This window comes from Hipposideros armiger, unplaced genomic scaffold (genome assembly GCF_001890085.2).
Source record: "Hipposideros armiger isolate ML-2016 unplaced genomic scaffold, ASM189008v1 scaffold_378, whole genome shotgun sequence".
Lineage (NCBI taxonomy): Eukaryota > Metazoa > Chordata > Mammalia > Chiroptera > Hipposideridae > Hipposideros > Hipposideros armiger.
Window position 1 is genome coordinate 1516885 of NW_017731728.1, and position 16735 is coordinate 1533619.

Genomic DNA, 16735 nt, shown 5'->3' on the forward strand with positions numbered 1-16735 from the left:
CACTGGGCATTAAACGATTTCCTCTTAGAGCCTTTACTAAGTCAGGGCTTCCTGAGGGTGGAGGGAGGGGCGGCACTGCCACCTGAAATCCCAGAATACACTCCCACCCCTTTTAAGGACCTTGAGTAAGGAAGTTTTAGACTACCCAGTGTTAGGCGTACACTTCCCGCTTATCTGCAGTAGGGGCCTCAGCATTAGAAAATGTCATTATGCATGATGACAATATTACAAGAGCTTGTGTTTTATCACAGCACATGATCTGCTCTGAAGGCTCTTGGATTTAAAGCAGGGTTTGCTGACAGTTCAGGCGGCCATCTGCAATAGGACTGGTCCATCATCAACTGGATGAAGCTGGGATCCTGGGGACAGAAGATGGAAAAGGAAGGGGACTCAAGGACGAGGGATCCCCAGGCACCCTTGCAGGACAAGCTGGTCTCTGACCAGAAAGTGTGATGAGAGAAAACAGCAAGGAAATGGCTGCAAGGTCCTCTGGTTCGCCGAGTTCTTCCTGGTGAGTAAAGGGCTCTTTCCAACACTTACCGAAACACACAAAGCCAGGTTGTTTCAGCAACAGGTACCCTGAAGACTGAACTCGAATGAGAATTTCTAATCCACTGACCACAAGGTAATGAAGACTCACTTTCATGTGTATGCCATTTTGGGTGTGGACTTTCTAGGTTATTACCACTGAGAGGTGTGTAAGGGCGCCTGGCACCTCTTTGTGAAGTGTCACGGACGTTTCCTGTAGGGCTCTGCAGGAACCAACTTGTCAGAGCGCAACAGCAGACTGTGCGAGCAGGTCCCACAGAGCAGGACACGACAGCAAGCCATGTGGGTCCAGTGGCTGCAGGAGTCCCCTGCTCAGGCAGCCACGACTGTGACTCTGGGCCCTGGAGCCAAACGGCCACTTAAGAGGGCACAAGTCCCGGTGTGTCGTCTGCATTCTCGCAAGATAGGATGCAGACGGTGTCGCCAGACAAGGTCAAACCTGCGACTCACCTGTCCAACACCCAAGGAGAAGGTGTGTACCACACAGGAAGGGCTAGCAGGGGCCAGCAGGCCGGTGTCACCATTACCCTGCTGCCCCCCACGCCCACTGAGTCACTCTAGTCACAGACCCTCCGTGTGAAAGTGCTCACGTGGCTTGTGGGGTCACTTTCACTCCTGGATTTGTAGTAAGGATGAGGACAAGACACCAGAGCACACGAGCTGCCTGACGACTTCCAGAGAATAAGGGCCGTTAGTTCCATCGGAGACTCTGGAAGCTTTTCAGAATGATGATAGCCTGTAAGTCCTTGTGACAAAGTGATTCAATGGGAACTCAAAAGGAAAACACCACACAACTGTTTTTCCGTTATAAAAAATTTTTCAAGAGAATAATCTGAATTTTTAGAGGCTTGCTTTAAGCAAAGACTAAAAACCATGAAAACACTTTAAATTCTTTTTTAACCTACCAAGTGGGATCTACGTTAAATAAATCCTTGATTGCTTTAGGAAAGGGACTGCTTCCCTCAATTAGAAAAGTTCATTTCCATGTCACACGCTCTAACCCCAAGAGCTAACCCTCAGCAGGGTGGCTCCTCTGGGAGTTGGCGTGGGAAGACCAGGGGGTGTCATGACCCAGGCTGGATGCGACTCTGAGGTGCGTTTATGATCATACGGTTCATTATCCCACAGGGTACTTGAGAGCGTGAAAGAGGGTGCTGTTAATCACTCCAGAACAAAGGGCGTACAAGGGGACATGGGGCCACCCTAGTGGTTAGGCAGTTGGGGACTACATTTCCCAGCATGCCCTGCACACTGAAAGTCAGAGAGCTTGTGGAGAGCCAAGCCCCCTGGGCCTGTGGCTAGCACCATCTCAGAGGTAAACAGTACAGGGCCAGGTGCCGACAGGGAGACTCCCTCCTTCCACAGGACACTTAGCCAGACACAGGACACAACGCCTGAGGTGAAGTTTCAGTGGGTGTTAGCGTGGGGTGGTGCCTCTGTCCCAGCAAGGCTAGCTGCGAAGGTGCCGAGCTGGCGGGGCTGCCCACGGTCCATCGCCACTCCTGTGTAGGCTGCCCATCATCTGTGCCCTCCATTGCTGCTAATCCTTTGGGGGGTTCTGGGACAGGTGCTCTTCCCACTCGACTTCAACCAACTTGTACAGCTCCATGGTGGCCTGAGCGTCCTCCACAGAGGAATGTCCACTCTTCCCAACCTGGATCGGGGGAGAGAACAGCATGAAGCTACAAGAGACGGTTTGCTCCCTTCCCGGAGGCCGCCTGGTCCCCATGCTGCTGCTCCTGCAGTTAGTGGGCCGAAGGCAGACCTCTGTCAGGTCTACAGCTCGTCTGATCTTGAGGGTTCAAGTCCTAGGACGTCCTGGCCACTGTCTGCTCCGTCCCATGGCAACGTGTGTGCCAGTGTTCCACATTCTGCAGGCCATCCGGAGCACAGCCAGGCCTTCTGAGTCCCCGTCCTCCCCAGCTCCTTAACCCTACTTATGACACGTCACCCCCTTACCAGGCAGGCCACGCCCTCCTTGAATGCCAACGTGTGAAATACACGAGCGGTGTCTGCACCCACGGTGGGGGTCCCAGACCAGCGCCGTTGCCCTTTCTCCTCTGCGCGGGCTGTTACACCCACCTAGGTGCGCTCTGGAACACCGGGAGGCAGAGGACACGAGTGCTCCCCTGCGCAACAGAGGCTACCGGGCCCTCAGCCCAACGTGCTCTCGTAAGAGAAGCCTGCCTGGATCTCTCCACAACTGAAGCAATTCTGGGGCCAGAGCCCGGGGAAGCAGCAAGGGCGGCTGCACTCCAAGCAGGCGCCTGGCAGCATTTGGGGGCACGCTACCTGGATGTCCCGGTTCAGCAGCTTCTTGGTGAGATGCTTCAGAGACATGGTGGCATTCTCCGGGCATTCAGCCTTCCGGTTGAGCGGGGGGATGTGGGAGGTGTCGCGGGTGAGGGCCTTGGGGTGGACGTACTGAAGGGCCTTGAAGTCGTTGTGGATGGCGTGCCCGACCACGATCTTTCCTGTGAGTATCTTCAGGATCTGAAACCGCGCAAGATGGGGTGAGCAGGGCTCGGAGGCGGAGCCCGGCGTGCAAGAGGGGGCTCGGGGGTGGAGGTGGAGCCAGTGCCTGCCTGCCTCATCCTTGAAATGCCCCCCACAGGCTTTCTTTCCCCTGAACTCCCATCTCCACTTGAGGCAAAAGCAGGCTTTTCACAGTGTAACCCTGTTTGGACTTACTGGGTTGTCAGAAAAGTCATAACATTATCTTTTGTTTTTCGTTGCAAAAATGCGTCATGACTTTTCCGACAACCCAATACATCACCAGTGGTTCCTTCCTCACCTTCTCATTAATTTACCCAAAGTCCCAAATCATGCTCACGTGTGAGATGTTTATGTAACTGTCCAGTGCGGTTCTGACTTGCTACTTGAAGTCCTTTAACCATTATCGTTATGCTGACCTTAGGCACAAGGCTGGGACAAATGGAGTCAAAGACTGGCTCTACGGTGCTGATGCAAGCCCCAAATCATATGCGAACAGGTATGGGTTCCTCTTTTTTTGAGGCTTTCATCAGACTCTCAAAAGGCCACGAGAGATTAAGAATCACTTATGGACTAAGGTTGCCGAGGAAACTGGTCAGGTGACCCACGCGTGTGCTGCTTTAACTGTCAGTCCTGTGGCTTTAGAGTGCCTCTTGCTCCTAACTAGAGGGTACCTGCTAGCTGTCCAGGAACCTTCTTAATACTAGATGTGGATCCAAGTAACTTCTCATCATTTCAGGATCTCAGGGTAGGGGACATCCTACCAGCGAAGACATCCAAAGGATACACCACATCCTGGGTAATCAGGGCATGGCCTCCCGGGGGAGCCTCGGAAGGGGCCACACTCACCTGGATGCCTCGGTCCCACACCCCAGCATGGGCACTGGGGCACTGCCTCACAACAAACTGTGCGCAGTGCCATCAGCCAGGTATTCAGCTGCCAACTTCACCTGCCCTTTGCTGTCCCCCAGCACAGCGCCCCATTCGCGCTGAGCAGTCGGTTGCTGCCTCAGACCCGCCCATCTCCTGCCCCACGCCTCTGCCAGCTGTGCCCCTGGCGACAGGGCGTTCTCCCACTCTTCCTTCCAAGTTCTTTCTGAAATGCAACCGTTTCACCTCTGATGAACCTCCTTCAACTGACTGTTGTGGCATATAAGGAATTATCGGAAGTGTCTAGAGAAGGTGAAGACTGTGGAGCTGAAATGATGAGACGTAGGCCACGGGCGCCCTCTGGAGGCGTCCCAGGACTGGCCCGCCGCCCTTCACTTTCTCCCTTCATCTCTCCTCTCCTGTAGTCATTGGCTGTGCTCCCAGCGACGCGCACCGGACTACAGGAAGACAGCAGCTCAGTGAAAAGAGAAACCTGACATCTGTCTTTTGTCCCCGCCACTGCAGGCGACCTGTCCCACTTGCACAGATAATGCCCGGCTCCTTCTGTCCACATCCTGCCAGCTTCCACCACCCACTGTCCACACCCGCCACAAGCTACTTCTTGTTTGCGAAGCCCTCTCTACCTCTGACCTCAACCCTGGCTCCAACTGTCCAAGGCGTTCCCACATAGAACCCTCTTTCCTGGTGCTCGTGCCTGCTGCTCTGTCCATCGCTCCCTGTTACTTCTTTATGCAGAGTCCCAGTTCCCCAGGTCAGTATCCCCCTCAGGACCTAACAAGTCTTAAGGTTTGTTCCATAGCTAGTTGGAACTTTTCAGACTTTCACCACTCCCTACCTGTTCCAACAGGACCTGTTCCTCCTCAGCTGATACTCCATTTCCTCCTTGTCTCCCTCCACAATCCTTTGGTACCCACCCAGGGTGATATCCTGGGCTGTAAGTGACGTGGACCTCTCCCCACCCACCCTGCCCCCCCGTGTGCCCCGCGCCTCTCACCTGGCTCCGAGCAATCTTAAAAGGCGTAGCATTCACCATGTGCTGCTTCCGGATACCACTCCACCGGGTGCGGTAGTCCACGATGTGGCAGGGGGGAAGGATGTACTCGTCATAGAGCACATCTCCGCTGTAGTTGACGACGCTACATCGCGCCAAAGAGCTGACATGTCCCTTGGGTCCTGTGCCCACCATCTCACAGTCAATTGCCACCATCTTTGTTGGCGTTTTCTGGGATGCTTCAGAGCATGTACTCCCTGGATGAGCCTGGGTGGAGTTCTGGGGGGCATTCTTCTGGGGGCCCTTCTTCCGGGGCCGAGCTGGGGGGCTCTTGATCTTCGGGAGGGCACTCTGGAACTCCCCGAGCAAATCCACTGTAGCCACAAGAGAACCAGCCTTCTGTGAAGGGGCAGGGGTCAGCCAAGGCACAGACGTTTTCTTGTCCAGGAACTGCTCTGACCCACTGCCGGCGACAGTGGTCTTCTTCTTTTTTGCGAGAGGAGGGACCTTCCAAGTGCCATCCACCCGAGGGGCTTCCCCTTTCCTTGGAGGTTCTGAGGGCGGCTTGGGCACCTTGCTGGGGCGCTGGTTCTTCTTGTTCAGAAAGCCTCTCCGTTCCAAGAGCCGCCGCTTTTTGACAAACTTTTGGTGCTTAGCGTTCCCATCTAATGCCTTTTTGGGGGGAGGTTTGCCAAAATCCAGATTGAGGAGTAAGGTAGACATGAGGACGGTGGGTGGTGGGGCAGCAGTTGGGAGAGTGGCTTACGGATGCAAGGACAGACGACTCATGCTCTGCTGAGTCCCACAGACCAGTATCTGGAGGTTTGTGGCATGCCCTGGGGAAGAGAGTGAACCTGATAACGGGGCCCGCAGGTTTGGGAGAACAGTAAGACCCATCTCCGTAGGACTCAGATCAGCCTCCTAGACAGAGGGGGGGATGAGCCTGCAATGCAAAACGACGGAAGGAGCACTGTCTGAGCCAGGAAGCCCCCCAATTCACCGGCCGAACGGTCTCAGGAAGGCCATTCCCCTTCTCTAGATCTGTCTCATTTGTAAACTGCGGGGGCTGGAGGGCCAACCAGCTTGAACTCTGTGAGTCTGGAAAGCCAGAATAGGTGAGCTCTATCTTCTGCCCACGGAGAGGGCGTTTTAGGGCGCTCGGAAGCCGTGACGAGTACGGCACAGATGACCTCTGGATTACCCAGGCATCCCCAGCGCGGGCCCCACAAACCGAGATACAACTCCATGCACCCCTTTCCCTCATCTTCAGGTGGAGGGAATCTCCACGTGCACCTCACCCAAGTCCAGAATTCTCCCAAGAAAGAACCTCTGACAACACACAGCAGCAGGCGGGAGGCCGAAGCCGGGGACAGCCTCCCTCGGCGAGCACACGGGTCCCGATCACGGAGCCCACCCCCGCGCGACCACCTACCTCCTAGATGGGCCCGCTAAAACCGGAAGCGCCCGGGACCGGATACGGAAGTTGGCGCGCACCGACGGGGCCGGGACCGGGACCGGGGCCGGCAGGCGCGCGGACTGGAACGCGCCGGGGACCGGCGCGCGCGCTCCTGCAGCGCCCCCGCCTCCGGGAGCGAAGCCAGGGACTCGGAGTGCGCGAGCGGCGGCGGCGCCGGCGGCGGGGGCAGTGGGGGCGGAGGCGGGGGCGGGATGCGCTCCCCGGCCCCGCTAGCCCCGTGGAGGTACAACGCGTCAGGTGTGGGGAGCCGACGACAAACGGGAACCGCCGCGCGCCGGGGCCCCGGGCCTCACTTCCGGGAGGAGCCGGAAGCGCAGGGGAAGGGGCGGGACCTGGGCGCCGCGGCCCGCCTCTGTGGCGTCACTGCCCGGCACCCCGCTCCACTCGTCTCGGACGCTGTGGACGTCGCCAGCCGTGACGTCAGGAGGGCGCCTCAGGTCTCCGACGCCTACCTGGAACCCCGGAAAGGCCGCGTCGGCGACCCATGCAGAGCGCCTTCGTCCCGTCCCGCCCGCAGAGCTGAGCCCAGCCCGGGTCCCGGGTCCCGGGTCCCAGGTCCCAGCCCCGCGTGGTGCTCACCCTGCTTCTCTCCTCACCGGGTTCTTGCTCCCGGCGCCACCGGCTGGGTCCCGGATGCCGGGCGTCTCCGTCCGGGGCCTCTCTTACGAGGAGAGGAGGCAGCTGGCCGCGAACCTCACCCGTGTCCTGTCGCTCTACCGTTCCATCGTGGACGCCTACATCATCGTGAGGCCACGGGGGTGTGGGGGGGCCCCCCGGTTGTGTGCTTGGCTAGGTGCCCACGACGGGGAGAGAGGAGAGGTAGCTTCTGAGCTCTTCCAGGAGTTTGTCAGTCTTTACAAGAAGGGGTTAAAACTGGGCGACCCCCCCCTTTTTTTTTTTTTACAATGACACAGATATTAATATTTCTCACATCTAGGTTTTTCTGACCTTTCCAAATCCAGAATAATAAAACGCATGGACATTTGAGCCATGCCACAGCTACGTTGAACTCTCGGAGGAACACACATGTTCATTCATTCACGCTTTGAGTCAATTCCTGGTTTTGTCATGTAACGGACAGTTCCGACTTTGGAGTCACACAGACTCGGACTAAGAACCCTGCCTCCCCCGCTGTGTTAACCATAGACGTTAAATAAACATTTCTCCTGGCCCCGTTTTCTCAGCTGTGAACTGGATCCTTGTTTGAAGGCTCATTGTGAACAAGAAATGAGATGCTGTGTTAGTGGCACCAGCATCCACTGAATTGTTGGGCCCCCAAACCCAGAAGCCATCCTTCATTCAGCCCTTCATCGACCTACAGTCCCAACACTTGAAGCCCTGTTGGCCCCGCCTCCAGAATAGATACCAAATTCACCCGTTTGTCTCCATTTCATGGCTGCCACCCTGGGCCAAGCCGCCTCCTAACTGATCTCTGTATTTACTTCAGCCCCTCCATGCTGTTCTTCACAAGCAGCCGGATTGATGTCTTTAAAATGTAATCTATCTGATCACCACATTCCTGTGCTTCCTCGGGGCTTTGATGAAGTCCTAACTCCTTACCCTTCTCCACAGAGCCCTGGGGGGGTCTGTCCCCCTCTGCCTCTTGAACCCCATCACGTTTCATGCTCTCCCACATTGTCCAGACTGCACCTCCACTGGCCTGGTTTCTGCCACAAATATGGCAGGCCCCCCGGCCTTTGCACTGCCTGATCTGCCACGGATGCTTTTCCTCCACAGAAAGGCAATGGGGTACAGTGGTTAAAAGCAAGAATTGTCGAGTCAGGTTGATTTCAAGTCCCAGCTCGGCTGCTTACTAGCTTGTAGACTTGGGCAATTGACTTAATTGTGTGCTAGTTTTCTTGTCCATAAAATGGGGGATAAACATGGTACCTACCTCATAGGGTTGTTTGGGGGGTTAAATGTGTTCATCCGTGTAGAATGTTGAGCACAGCGCCTGGCGTATTAAAGCATGTCATAAGTGTTTGCTATTACATGAATTTTTTTACATGCCTGTGTCCTGTTCGTCATTCAAATCTCAGTTCCTGTGTCAACTCCTCAGACACTATCCCCTCATCACTCTCTCCAAAGTAGCATTCTCTCACCCTCTCCTGTTGTTTTCTTAGCGTGGCATTTGATGTTACCTGATTTTTTTTTTTTAATGTAAGCCCTGTAAGAGCAAGAATTTTGTCTGTCTGGTTCATTGTATCCCCTGAGCCTAGACTAGGAAGAGCGTGGTGCCTAATCCAAGCCCCAGAATTTATGTTGAACCAATAAATGATAAAAAATACTTTCGGGCATATCAAGTGTCTGGCACGTATAACAGTAGGTTACTAAATGGTAGGTGACTGCATGTCAGTCACTGGTGTTGGGGGCTGACACCATCCCTGCCCTTAGGTTTAGCTGAGTGGAGAAAACAGACACCTAAGTAAGTGGGACCCTGCTGAAAGGAGAGACATGTCCAGAATGCAGTCTGGGCTCCGAGGAGGGACAGGGAGGCCAGGGCAGGCTTCATAGAAGAGGGGGGACCTGCTGGTTGCAGCCAGTTGCCCTGTGTTGAGAGTGGGGTGGGGGAGGGTGGGAAAGGTAGTAGCCTGTTGATGGCTTCTCCTGTCTGCAGGAATTTTTCACAGACAACCTGTGGGGCACGCTGCCCTGCTCATGGCAGGAAGCGTTGGATGGACTGAACCCGCCCCAGCTGGCCACCCTGCTGCTGGAGATGCCCAGGGAAGGGGAAGTGGTCAGGTATGGGCAAGGGGCCCTGTGCTGGGGGCTCGGTGCTGGACCCTGCAGCCTGCCACTGCTGAGTCTCACAGGGGCTTCCTGGGCTGGGCACTCAGGATGCAATTGGACTGTTCACCGGGGGCCTGGGCCGGGCTGTCTCAGGTACAGGTCGGTGTGGCCACTCACCCTGCTGGCCCTGAAGTCCACAGCCCGTGCCCTGGCCTTTACCCGGACACCGCGGTTTCAGACCCCTTCAGAGTTCCTGGAGAACCCCAGCCAGAGCTCCCGACTGACAGCTCCATTCCGAAAACATGTCAGACCCAAGAAGCAGCATGAGATCCGGAGGCTGGGAGAGGTGAGGAGCTGGTTGGGTTTGGGTGGTGTCTGGGGGCCTGGGTGAGTCACAGAGATGCGCACCTCATGTCACCTGCCAGACCGGAGGCCCTGGCAGCTCCCTTCCTTGGCAGGTGTACTAAAACCACCTCGAGGCTGGTTTGGGGGGTTTTGGGTCCTTTTGCTGGGTTGGTTGGTGGCTGTGCTTGAATCACTACTTTCTTCCTGTGTTCACACCTCCATCATCTGCTCGTGGCTTCACAGTGGGGCTCTTGCTCTGTGGGGGAGACTGAGAGGAGCAAGGAGAGGAGCCCAAGCCTGGGGCCAGCACCCCCGTTGTGGTTTCTCTGTCTCATCTCTTCCACGGCACCCTCCCTGTACCCCTCTCCCTCTGCCACCTGCAGCTCGTCCACCCTCATTACGGGTGATGGCCCCGGGGACAAGAACCAGTGGCCAGGCGACCTTTGTTCTTTCTTCTTTCAGTTGGTGAAGAAGCTGAGTGACGTCACGGGCTGCACCCAGGTTGTGGATGTGGGCTCAGGCCAGGTGAGCCAGAAAGACCCCTAATGTTCTGGTGTTTTTGAGTCGTGGGGATAGAACAGCTGGAAGGCAACTTGTCAGGCCCAGGCCCAGGCCCAGGGATGCAGGTGCCCGGGAGTGGGGAAGTAAACGGCAGAATTGAAGCCTTCTGGGGGCCTGGGACCCGGGTGTCTAGGCCCCTGATCAGAAGGTGACAGTAGGTAAGAGCACCAAGCAGGGCTGTCTCTACCTTCCTTGCACTGACGCCAGGGCCACCTCTCCCGCTTCATGTCCCTGGGGCTGGGGCTGAAGGTGAAGAGCATCGAAGGGGATCAGAGACTGGTGGGGAGAGCCCGGCGCCTGGACCAGGAGCTGCTGCAGACGCTGGAGAAAGAGGACAAGAGGAAACTGCAGGTAGGCCAGCCCTCCGGGGGGCCGCGTTTCCTCTCGTTTCTGTGCGTGGGACGGTGTGGTCCCTATTGCCGCTACCCCTCTTCCCGGGTCCCCCACTCACCAAAGCCTCTTCAGATCTTAAGGCACTGTCGTCCAAAATGCTTTCCACACCACCATGTCCTTCCCACAACCACCATGAAGTGGCCAATCAGGTATTAGACTCGTAAAGGAGGAAACTGGGACTCAGGTGAAAACACTTGCAGTTAACGCTAGACCCAGAATTCATCTCCTGTCCTGATTCAAGGTCCAGCTCTCTCCCACGCCCCAGCTCCTTCCCACCTGCCTCCGTGGGAGGGAACAGGACACATCCCTTCCTGTGGCCGGAGGTGGCATGGGGACAGCCGACAGGCTTGCCACCTGCCCTGTCTCTTCCTGCCTCCACAGGGGGTGCCAACCGCCCCTCGCTGCTCCCCACACCACGTGGCTCGGTGGGTAGACCCCACGGCCCTGTGTGACGAGCTTCTGCTCCCGCTGGAGAACGCGCCTCGGGGTGGGGCCCGCCTGCTGCTGACAGGCCTCCATGCCTGCGGGGACCTGAGCGTGGCCTTGCTGAGGCACTTCTCCTGCCCTGAGGTGGCGGCCCTGGCCTTGGTGGGCTGCTGCTACATGAAGTTGAGTGACCCTGGCGGCTACCCACTGAGTCAGTGGGTGGCCGCGCTGCCTGGCTCTGAGCTGTCCTACAGGCTGCGGGAGGGGGCCTGCCACGCCCTGGAGGAATATGCGGAGAGGCTGCAGGACACGGCCCCAGGCCTCCGGACCCACTGCTACCGGGCAGCACTGGAGGCTGCGATCCGCAGGGCCCAGCCCGAGCTGCGTCGGCCAGGCGTGCAGGGGATCCCCAGGGCCCATGAGGCCAAGATTGAACAGTGAGACCGGAGGGGAGGGGCGGGTGGCAGTCTGGTCCCCCCCACCTTGTGGTTAGCACTTCCAGAAGAAAATCAGGCGCAGCTTCTGTTTCTTTATTTTTTATTTTTTTAAGCTGAGCCATCCTGCCACCTGTTGGCAGCTCAGCGGCTGCTCAGCTCGGGCCAGGAATCGAACTGCTGTTGCTCAGAGCTCAAACTCTTGAGCGAGCTCTTAACCAACTGAGCCACTCGGCCGGCCCTTTCTGTTTCTTTAAAAGGGAGTTGTCGCTCTTTTATCAGGAGACTATCAAGATTTTAAGTGCTAAAAATATGGCTAAATCATTGGACAGATCTGGTTGAAAATACATTTTTTTGGATCAATTTGCTGTTGGACGGACAGCTCACAGACAGGGAAACATTTGAAGTGTACATTAGGGCAGCAGATCTAGCAATGCTGGCATGGCATCAGGAAGGGACACTTAGGAGTGGGAGGGGGAGGTTCAGACTGAGTGCCGCGTGTGGCTGACCCCACAGATACGTGCGGCGTGGACTGCAGCGCGTGGGGCTGGACCCCCAGCTGCCCCTGGATGCGGCCGCCCTTTGCGCCCAGCAGGCCCAGGAGAACCGGGTAGTGGCCTTCTTCAGCCTGGCCCTGCTGCTGGCCCCGCTGGTGGAGACGCTGATTCTGCTGGACCGGCTGCTCTACCTCCAGGAGCAGGGTGAGGGACCCGGGCCCAGAGGGACTCCTACTTCAGTCCCCACAGATTGTCACTGTGGCGACTGTCAGGCCACCTCCTTCAGTCATCAGTGGGATGGGAGTGGGATGCGGGGCCTGTTCAGTTGGCCTCTGGCGTGCATCCCTGGGGTGCATTTTAAGTGAGTACCCCAGCATTAAGAGCCACCTCCCAGGTCAGCGCCTCAGGCGCCGTGTTCCTGGTAGGGTGGGTCTCTGGTTCCTTGGGGCCTCCGTGTGGTAGAGGGGCCAAGCCTGCCTGCAGGCTGAGCCAGAAGTGGGGCTCGGGCCTCTCTCTCCCTGCTGAGCAGCCCTCCTTCCCCCCAGGCTTCCATGCTGAGCTCCTGCCTATCTTCAGCCCTGACCTTTCTCCCAGAAACCTGGTTCTGGTGGCCACCAAGAGGCCCCTGGGTCAGGCCTTCTCTGTTCTGGAGACTGAAGACAGTTGAGGCAGCCCGGGAAGGGCACACCTCAGAGCCAGGTGCCACAGTGCGTGGCAGTGTGTGTCCTCACCGAGAGCCAGCGTCCCATGTCATCCCTGGAACCCTGGGTCCCCACAGGCCTCAGTTTTGTCCCCTCCTCTGCCTCCACGTGTTAGGTAATACCATGTAAGAGTTTATTTTTAATTTATTAAAAAATTGCCGTCTCTATTTCTGTTGAGCACAGATGTGCACCCCGCTCCTTTACTGAGACCCTTCAGAGGTGGGACAATTAGGGCTCACGTCCCCACCCCACCCCACCGCCTTCCAGGACAGGCGGCATCTTGTTACCCAGAGGTCTCCACTGGAGGGAACCTCTCTCCCCGTCAGTTTCCACCCCGGAATCTGCAGGCCCTGCCCTGGGGAGGACCCCCTGAGGCTCGCTAACTTCCATCAGATTCTGTCATAACATTGGGTCACATGCCCCCTCTCCCCTTCAGTCCTTGGAACAGGCGCAGTGGGATGGCACCAGGCCACCAGAAGACAGCAGCTGCTCCCACGGCAGGACTCAGGGATCTTTATTGATGTTTGAAGAGGTGGCCCCAGCCTTCAAGGCTACGGCGAGGGGAGGACCTGCTCTCCCGGGTTCAATACCAGTAGACTTTCCTGTGTCTCCGAGTCTCCTGGATCCCCATCGCCTCCATCACCTCCTCCTCCAGTGTCTTCAGACGGGGCACATAGGTTCTTTCTAGAGCATCTTCCACTGATGTGTCTTTGGGGCCATCTGTTGAGCCAGGGGAAAGAGGGGTGGGAGGGCTTCTTAGCACTCCTCACGCCCGGTCCTATCACCCTACCCCCCCATCTTCCTGCCCGTCACCCGGCCTCACCAATCCATGTTTCAGGGATGATGCCGTCAGCTCTGGGAAATTCAGGTTTGGGGATAATCCTTCCTGATTTCGTGGAGACTCGGACCCGCTCTCCTGCCTCAGTGAATCTCCACTCCACCTCAGTGGGTTTCCTAGTGGATAGAAGAGGTGAGTCTGGCCTGGGAGCCAGGTCTCCCTGCCGCCCTTCAAGCCAAAATTCAATGGCTGAATACTGAGGTCACCATCTTGTTTCTCTGCTACTTCTGCATTGGGGTTGCTGACTGGCTCATGTCCATGAGGTGGCCCCTTCCTCTGTTTCCAGAGCATCCAGCCCACCATTTCCCTTGGATAACATGGTTGACACCTGCGTGGACTCAGGGTGGCCCCTGGCCAGAGCCCCATGTGCTTGCCTGTCCACAGGGTCCACGAGTTTGACCTGGTTGTGGAGCAAGGGTGCTTCGCTGGGGACCATGGTTCCCCGGTAATCCTTGGTCTGGCCAATGTAGCGGAAATGCTGTCCAAAAGAGAGGGTGTCAGAAACCAAGGGGTGTGACGGGGACTTGCCTACCGCAGCTCAGCACCCAACCATGTTGGAAGTTAGAAGGTTCTGCCGTCCCACCGTCCCCTCCGCCAGTCTGCTGCCTCCCTGCTCTCACTCGGGGTCCAGATGGCACAGGTCTCCCGGTGTCCCCCACCCCACTCCTCACTCACGGTGTTCAGTCCCTCCACGACCACCCAGTTCCGCTGCCGGATGACTTGAACGACTCTGCCTTGCTTCCCGGCATCCTTGCCTTCCAGGATTTCCACCTGCAGGAGGCACGAAGGTCAGGGAGGGAAGTTCTGCTGGGGAGCCCCCCAGTGCGCCCCACCTGAGGTCCTCACCCTGTCCCCACAGAACAGATGCCAGTCGTCATCAGAGATGGGCTCCACAGCCACTGGGCGCCGCCTGGTCCCCGGAGGGTTCTTCCTCTTGTCTGCCAGGGTGCCTGGGCGGCTCATCCCGTAGCGGTAATGGGGGGGCAGAGTGACCTTGGACGCCAAGGCCAGCAGGGCGGAGAGACGCATGGCCGGAGGCTGGGCGAAATCCCCTGACCCTGGGGAGACCCAGAAACCTTCCTAGTCAGCTCTGGGTAGACGGGAACAAAGGGGCAAAGAAGCAAAGGGAGGAATGTTTTTTAAGCACTTACTCCACTGCTTGGTGGACCTCATCTTACTGAATCCCCACAAGGTGGTGACGTCACTTTACAGATGAGAAATAGAGGTTAAGTGACTTGCCCATGGTCATAAAACTACTATGGCAGGAGAATCAGCCTTCAGGCCCACATGTAACTGACTTCAAAGTCCAAAAAGTTCCTTGAGGCCAGGAACCGAGGTATCTAGCTGACCCCTGAATTGGCAGATCCCAGTAGGGCTGGCACATCGCAGATACTCAATAAAAAGTCATTAAATAAATGTATGAACAGCAGGATAGGAAGAAAACAGGTAATGGGACAAAACACTGGCGCAAGGCCCAAATGCAGCCAGTTACACAGTAAAACAGAACAGAGACAAAAACTGGGACTGAAACGTTCCTACACCACTTCCAGTGCCCAGCCTGTCAGGAAAAGACCACGCCTCCCTAAGATAGCTTCTTTTCTAAAAGAAAAGGCCCCTGAGCCAGACTCCAGGCTAACTGGAGTTTCCCAACTAAGTATGTACGAAGCCTCCCAATTTTGGATGATGGACTAGATCAACAGGGTGAGTGGTGAGAGAACGGGGTGCAAAATAAGAGCTTCCGTTTATTGGGCACCTTCTCCCTCCCTGCCAGGTGCCATGGTGCGTGCTTCCTGTACCATCTCATTTAAGCTTAAGGACAACCGATGAAAGAAGGTACCATTAATCTTGATTTACAGTCAAGAACGAAGCCAGTTTCAAAGTACAAGTGCACGGTACTGGCCTCAAGAGCTCTGGGCTGGGAGTCAAGGTGACTGGGTTCCAGTTCCCGCCTCTCCATCTTATTCTGTGACCCTAGGCAACTCAACTTCTGAGCTTCCGTTTCACCATCCAGAAAACTTTACAGGGTTGCTAGTGTATTCCAAGTGACTTAATATTTCAACAAAGCAAGGTACAGAACAATGTGAATAGTATTATCCCTTTTGAGTAAATTAAAAATATATTCTGGCACAGGCATAAATACTTATGGGCAGGAAATAGGAAACAGCTAAAGTGCTTGTTTTGGGGGAGAGGAACTGTTTGGGAGGGCTGTTACTTTCCATCTTGTTCCTTGCCATAACGTTTGCATTTTTTAACCCTGTGCATAAAAATAAAAAAAAATTCAACCGGTTTATCTGAACAGTGAGATATTGTATCATTTTTCTCCTTTATACTTCTCAATATGGAAAAGGCTTAACATTATTTCCAATTAATGCTGGTTGAACGTAAGGGCCACAGTGTTCCCCATCAGACTACTACGTGACAAACGTAATGCTGGGAACGTCACCATCACTGGCATTTGATCTTCCCTGTGAGGTAAGTGGACAGGAGACAGGGAAACCAAGGCCCTGAGAGCTGCAGTGCCTTGTCCTAGTTCATACAGCTGGCCAGGAGCAGAGCCAGCGTCAAGACCCACGACTGCTGCCTGACTGCTGCAGGAAGTCCCTGAACCTCAGCCATTCCAAATCTGAAGCTCTGGAAATCCCAGAAGGTCTTTTCCTTTTCCCCCTCCAAGCCCTGAAGAGGCTGGTGTCGCTTGCACTGTGGGGCTTTCCTGACAAGCTCCAGAGGCGCCCTGCAAGGTAGTGCGGTGGAGCGTCTGTCCCTCAGGCCCCGGCTCCAAAGACTTCGCCGCCGGCCCCTTCCCAGCAGTCTGCAGCACCCACCCGCTCCAAGCTTCCGATGCAGGGCAGCCCCGGGCAAGACCGCTGAACCACCACCGGGGAAAAGGAACGGCCCTCCCCGGACCCGCCCAGAGCCGCCAAAACCTGCGGGCCGCGCGGCCCTCACCTTCTCTCCCCTTCGCGCCGCGGACCTTCGGCCTGTTACTTCCTGCACGTGGGCTCCCAGCCCCGCCCGCCCCTGTCCCTCGGCTTTCTGGGAAACGTAGTCTAATCGTAGAACAGACGTTCAACCACCAACCTAGCCTCTCTGCATGCTGGGAGTTGTAGTCCGCCGCTACGAAGCGTGCGGGGAACCGGAAACTGGGTGGGTAAGAAGTCAAAGAAGCGTAGGAACAGCGTGAAGCACATCGGGAGTCGGAGGCAAAACGGGATAGGCTGCCGCACCTGGCACATTCCTGCACAAGCTGTGTGGGGGCTGCTGGGAGTTGAAGTTTCTAGGGATGATGGCTCCATTTTCTAGGTGATTGTGGTTTCCTATTCAAAACACAGGGCTTCCCTCTCCAGGAAAGGCTATAGGCTACACTGTCCACACCAGCCCTCTCTGGTGGAAGGACCGCGGACAAATTAAA

At 56.3% G+C, this 16735-nt stretch overlaps 3 protein-coding genes across 10 annotated transcripts; 1 reads left to right on the top strand and 2 right to left on the bottom strand.

The window, feature by feature from the left end:
* Positions 1-1346: 1346 nt before the first annotated feature.
* Positions 1347-6445, bottom strand: ISG20L2 (interferon stimulated exonuclease gene 20 like 2). Of its 3 annotated transcripts, none has more exons than XM_019662648.1 (4): positions 6357-6445; positions 4928-5760; positions 2842-3042; positions 1347-2203 (listed from the first exon to the last, which is right to left on the bottom strand). In XM_019662648.1, the coding sequence occupies exons 2-4, from the start codon at positions 5645-5647 to the stop codon at positions 2090-2092; spliced, it is 1035 nt and encodes a 344-aa protein (XP_019518193.1). In that variant the 5' UTR covers positions 5648-5760; positions 6357-6445; the 3' UTR covers positions 1347-2089. The 3 variants fall into 3 exon arrangements, with proteins under 3 accessions (XP_019518193.1, XP_019518192.1, XP_019518191.1); XM_019662647.1 differs by having other exon boundaries at positions 4928-5867; positions 6357-6444; XM_019662646.1 differs by lacking the exon at positions 6357-6445 and having other exon boundaries at positions 4928-6349.
* Positions 6446-6577: 132 nt separating this feature from the next.
* On the top strand, positions 6578-12670 carry METTL25B (methyltransferase like 25B). Of its 5 annotated transcripts, none has more exons than XM_019662641.1 (8): positions 6578-7145; positions 9019-9143; positions 9325-9477; positions 9939-10001; positions 10245-10388; positions 10812-11293; positions 11807-11991; positions 12333-12670. In XM_019662641.1, exons 1-8 carry the CDS (start codon positions 6593-6595, stop codon positions 12452-12454), a joined length of 1827 nt encoding a protein of 608 aa, XP_019518186.1. In that variant the 5' UTR covers positions 6578-6592; the 3' UTR covers positions 12455-12670. The 5 variants fall into 5 exon arrangements, with proteins under 5 accessions (XP_019518186.1, XP_019518185.1, XP_019518190.1 ...); XM_019662644.1 differs by having other exon boundaries at positions 6949-7145; positions 9285-9477; XM_019662640.1 differs by having other exon boundaries at positions 11807-12424.
* Positions 12671-12978: 308 nt separating this feature from the next.
* MRPL24 (mitochondrial ribosomal protein L24) lies at positions 12979-16342 on the bottom strand. 2 transcript variants are annotated; one of them, XM_019662649.1, is made up of 6 exons: positions 16273-16342; positions 14173-14416; positions 14002-14097; positions 13701-13804; positions 13312-13442; positions 12979-13208 (listed from the first exon to the last, which is right to left on the bottom strand). In XM_019662649.1, exons 2-6 carry the CDS (start codon positions 14353-14355, stop codon positions 13072-13074), a joined length of 651 nt encoding a protein of 216 aa, XP_019518194.1. In that variant the 5' UTR covers positions 14356-14416; positions 16273-16342; the 3' UTR covers positions 12979-13071. The 2 variants fall into 2 exon arrangements, with proteins under 2 accessions (XP_019518194.1, XP_019518195.1); XM_019662650.1 differs by having other exon boundaries at positions 14173-14384; positions 16273-16323.
* Positions 16343-16735: the final 393 nt, after the last annotated feature.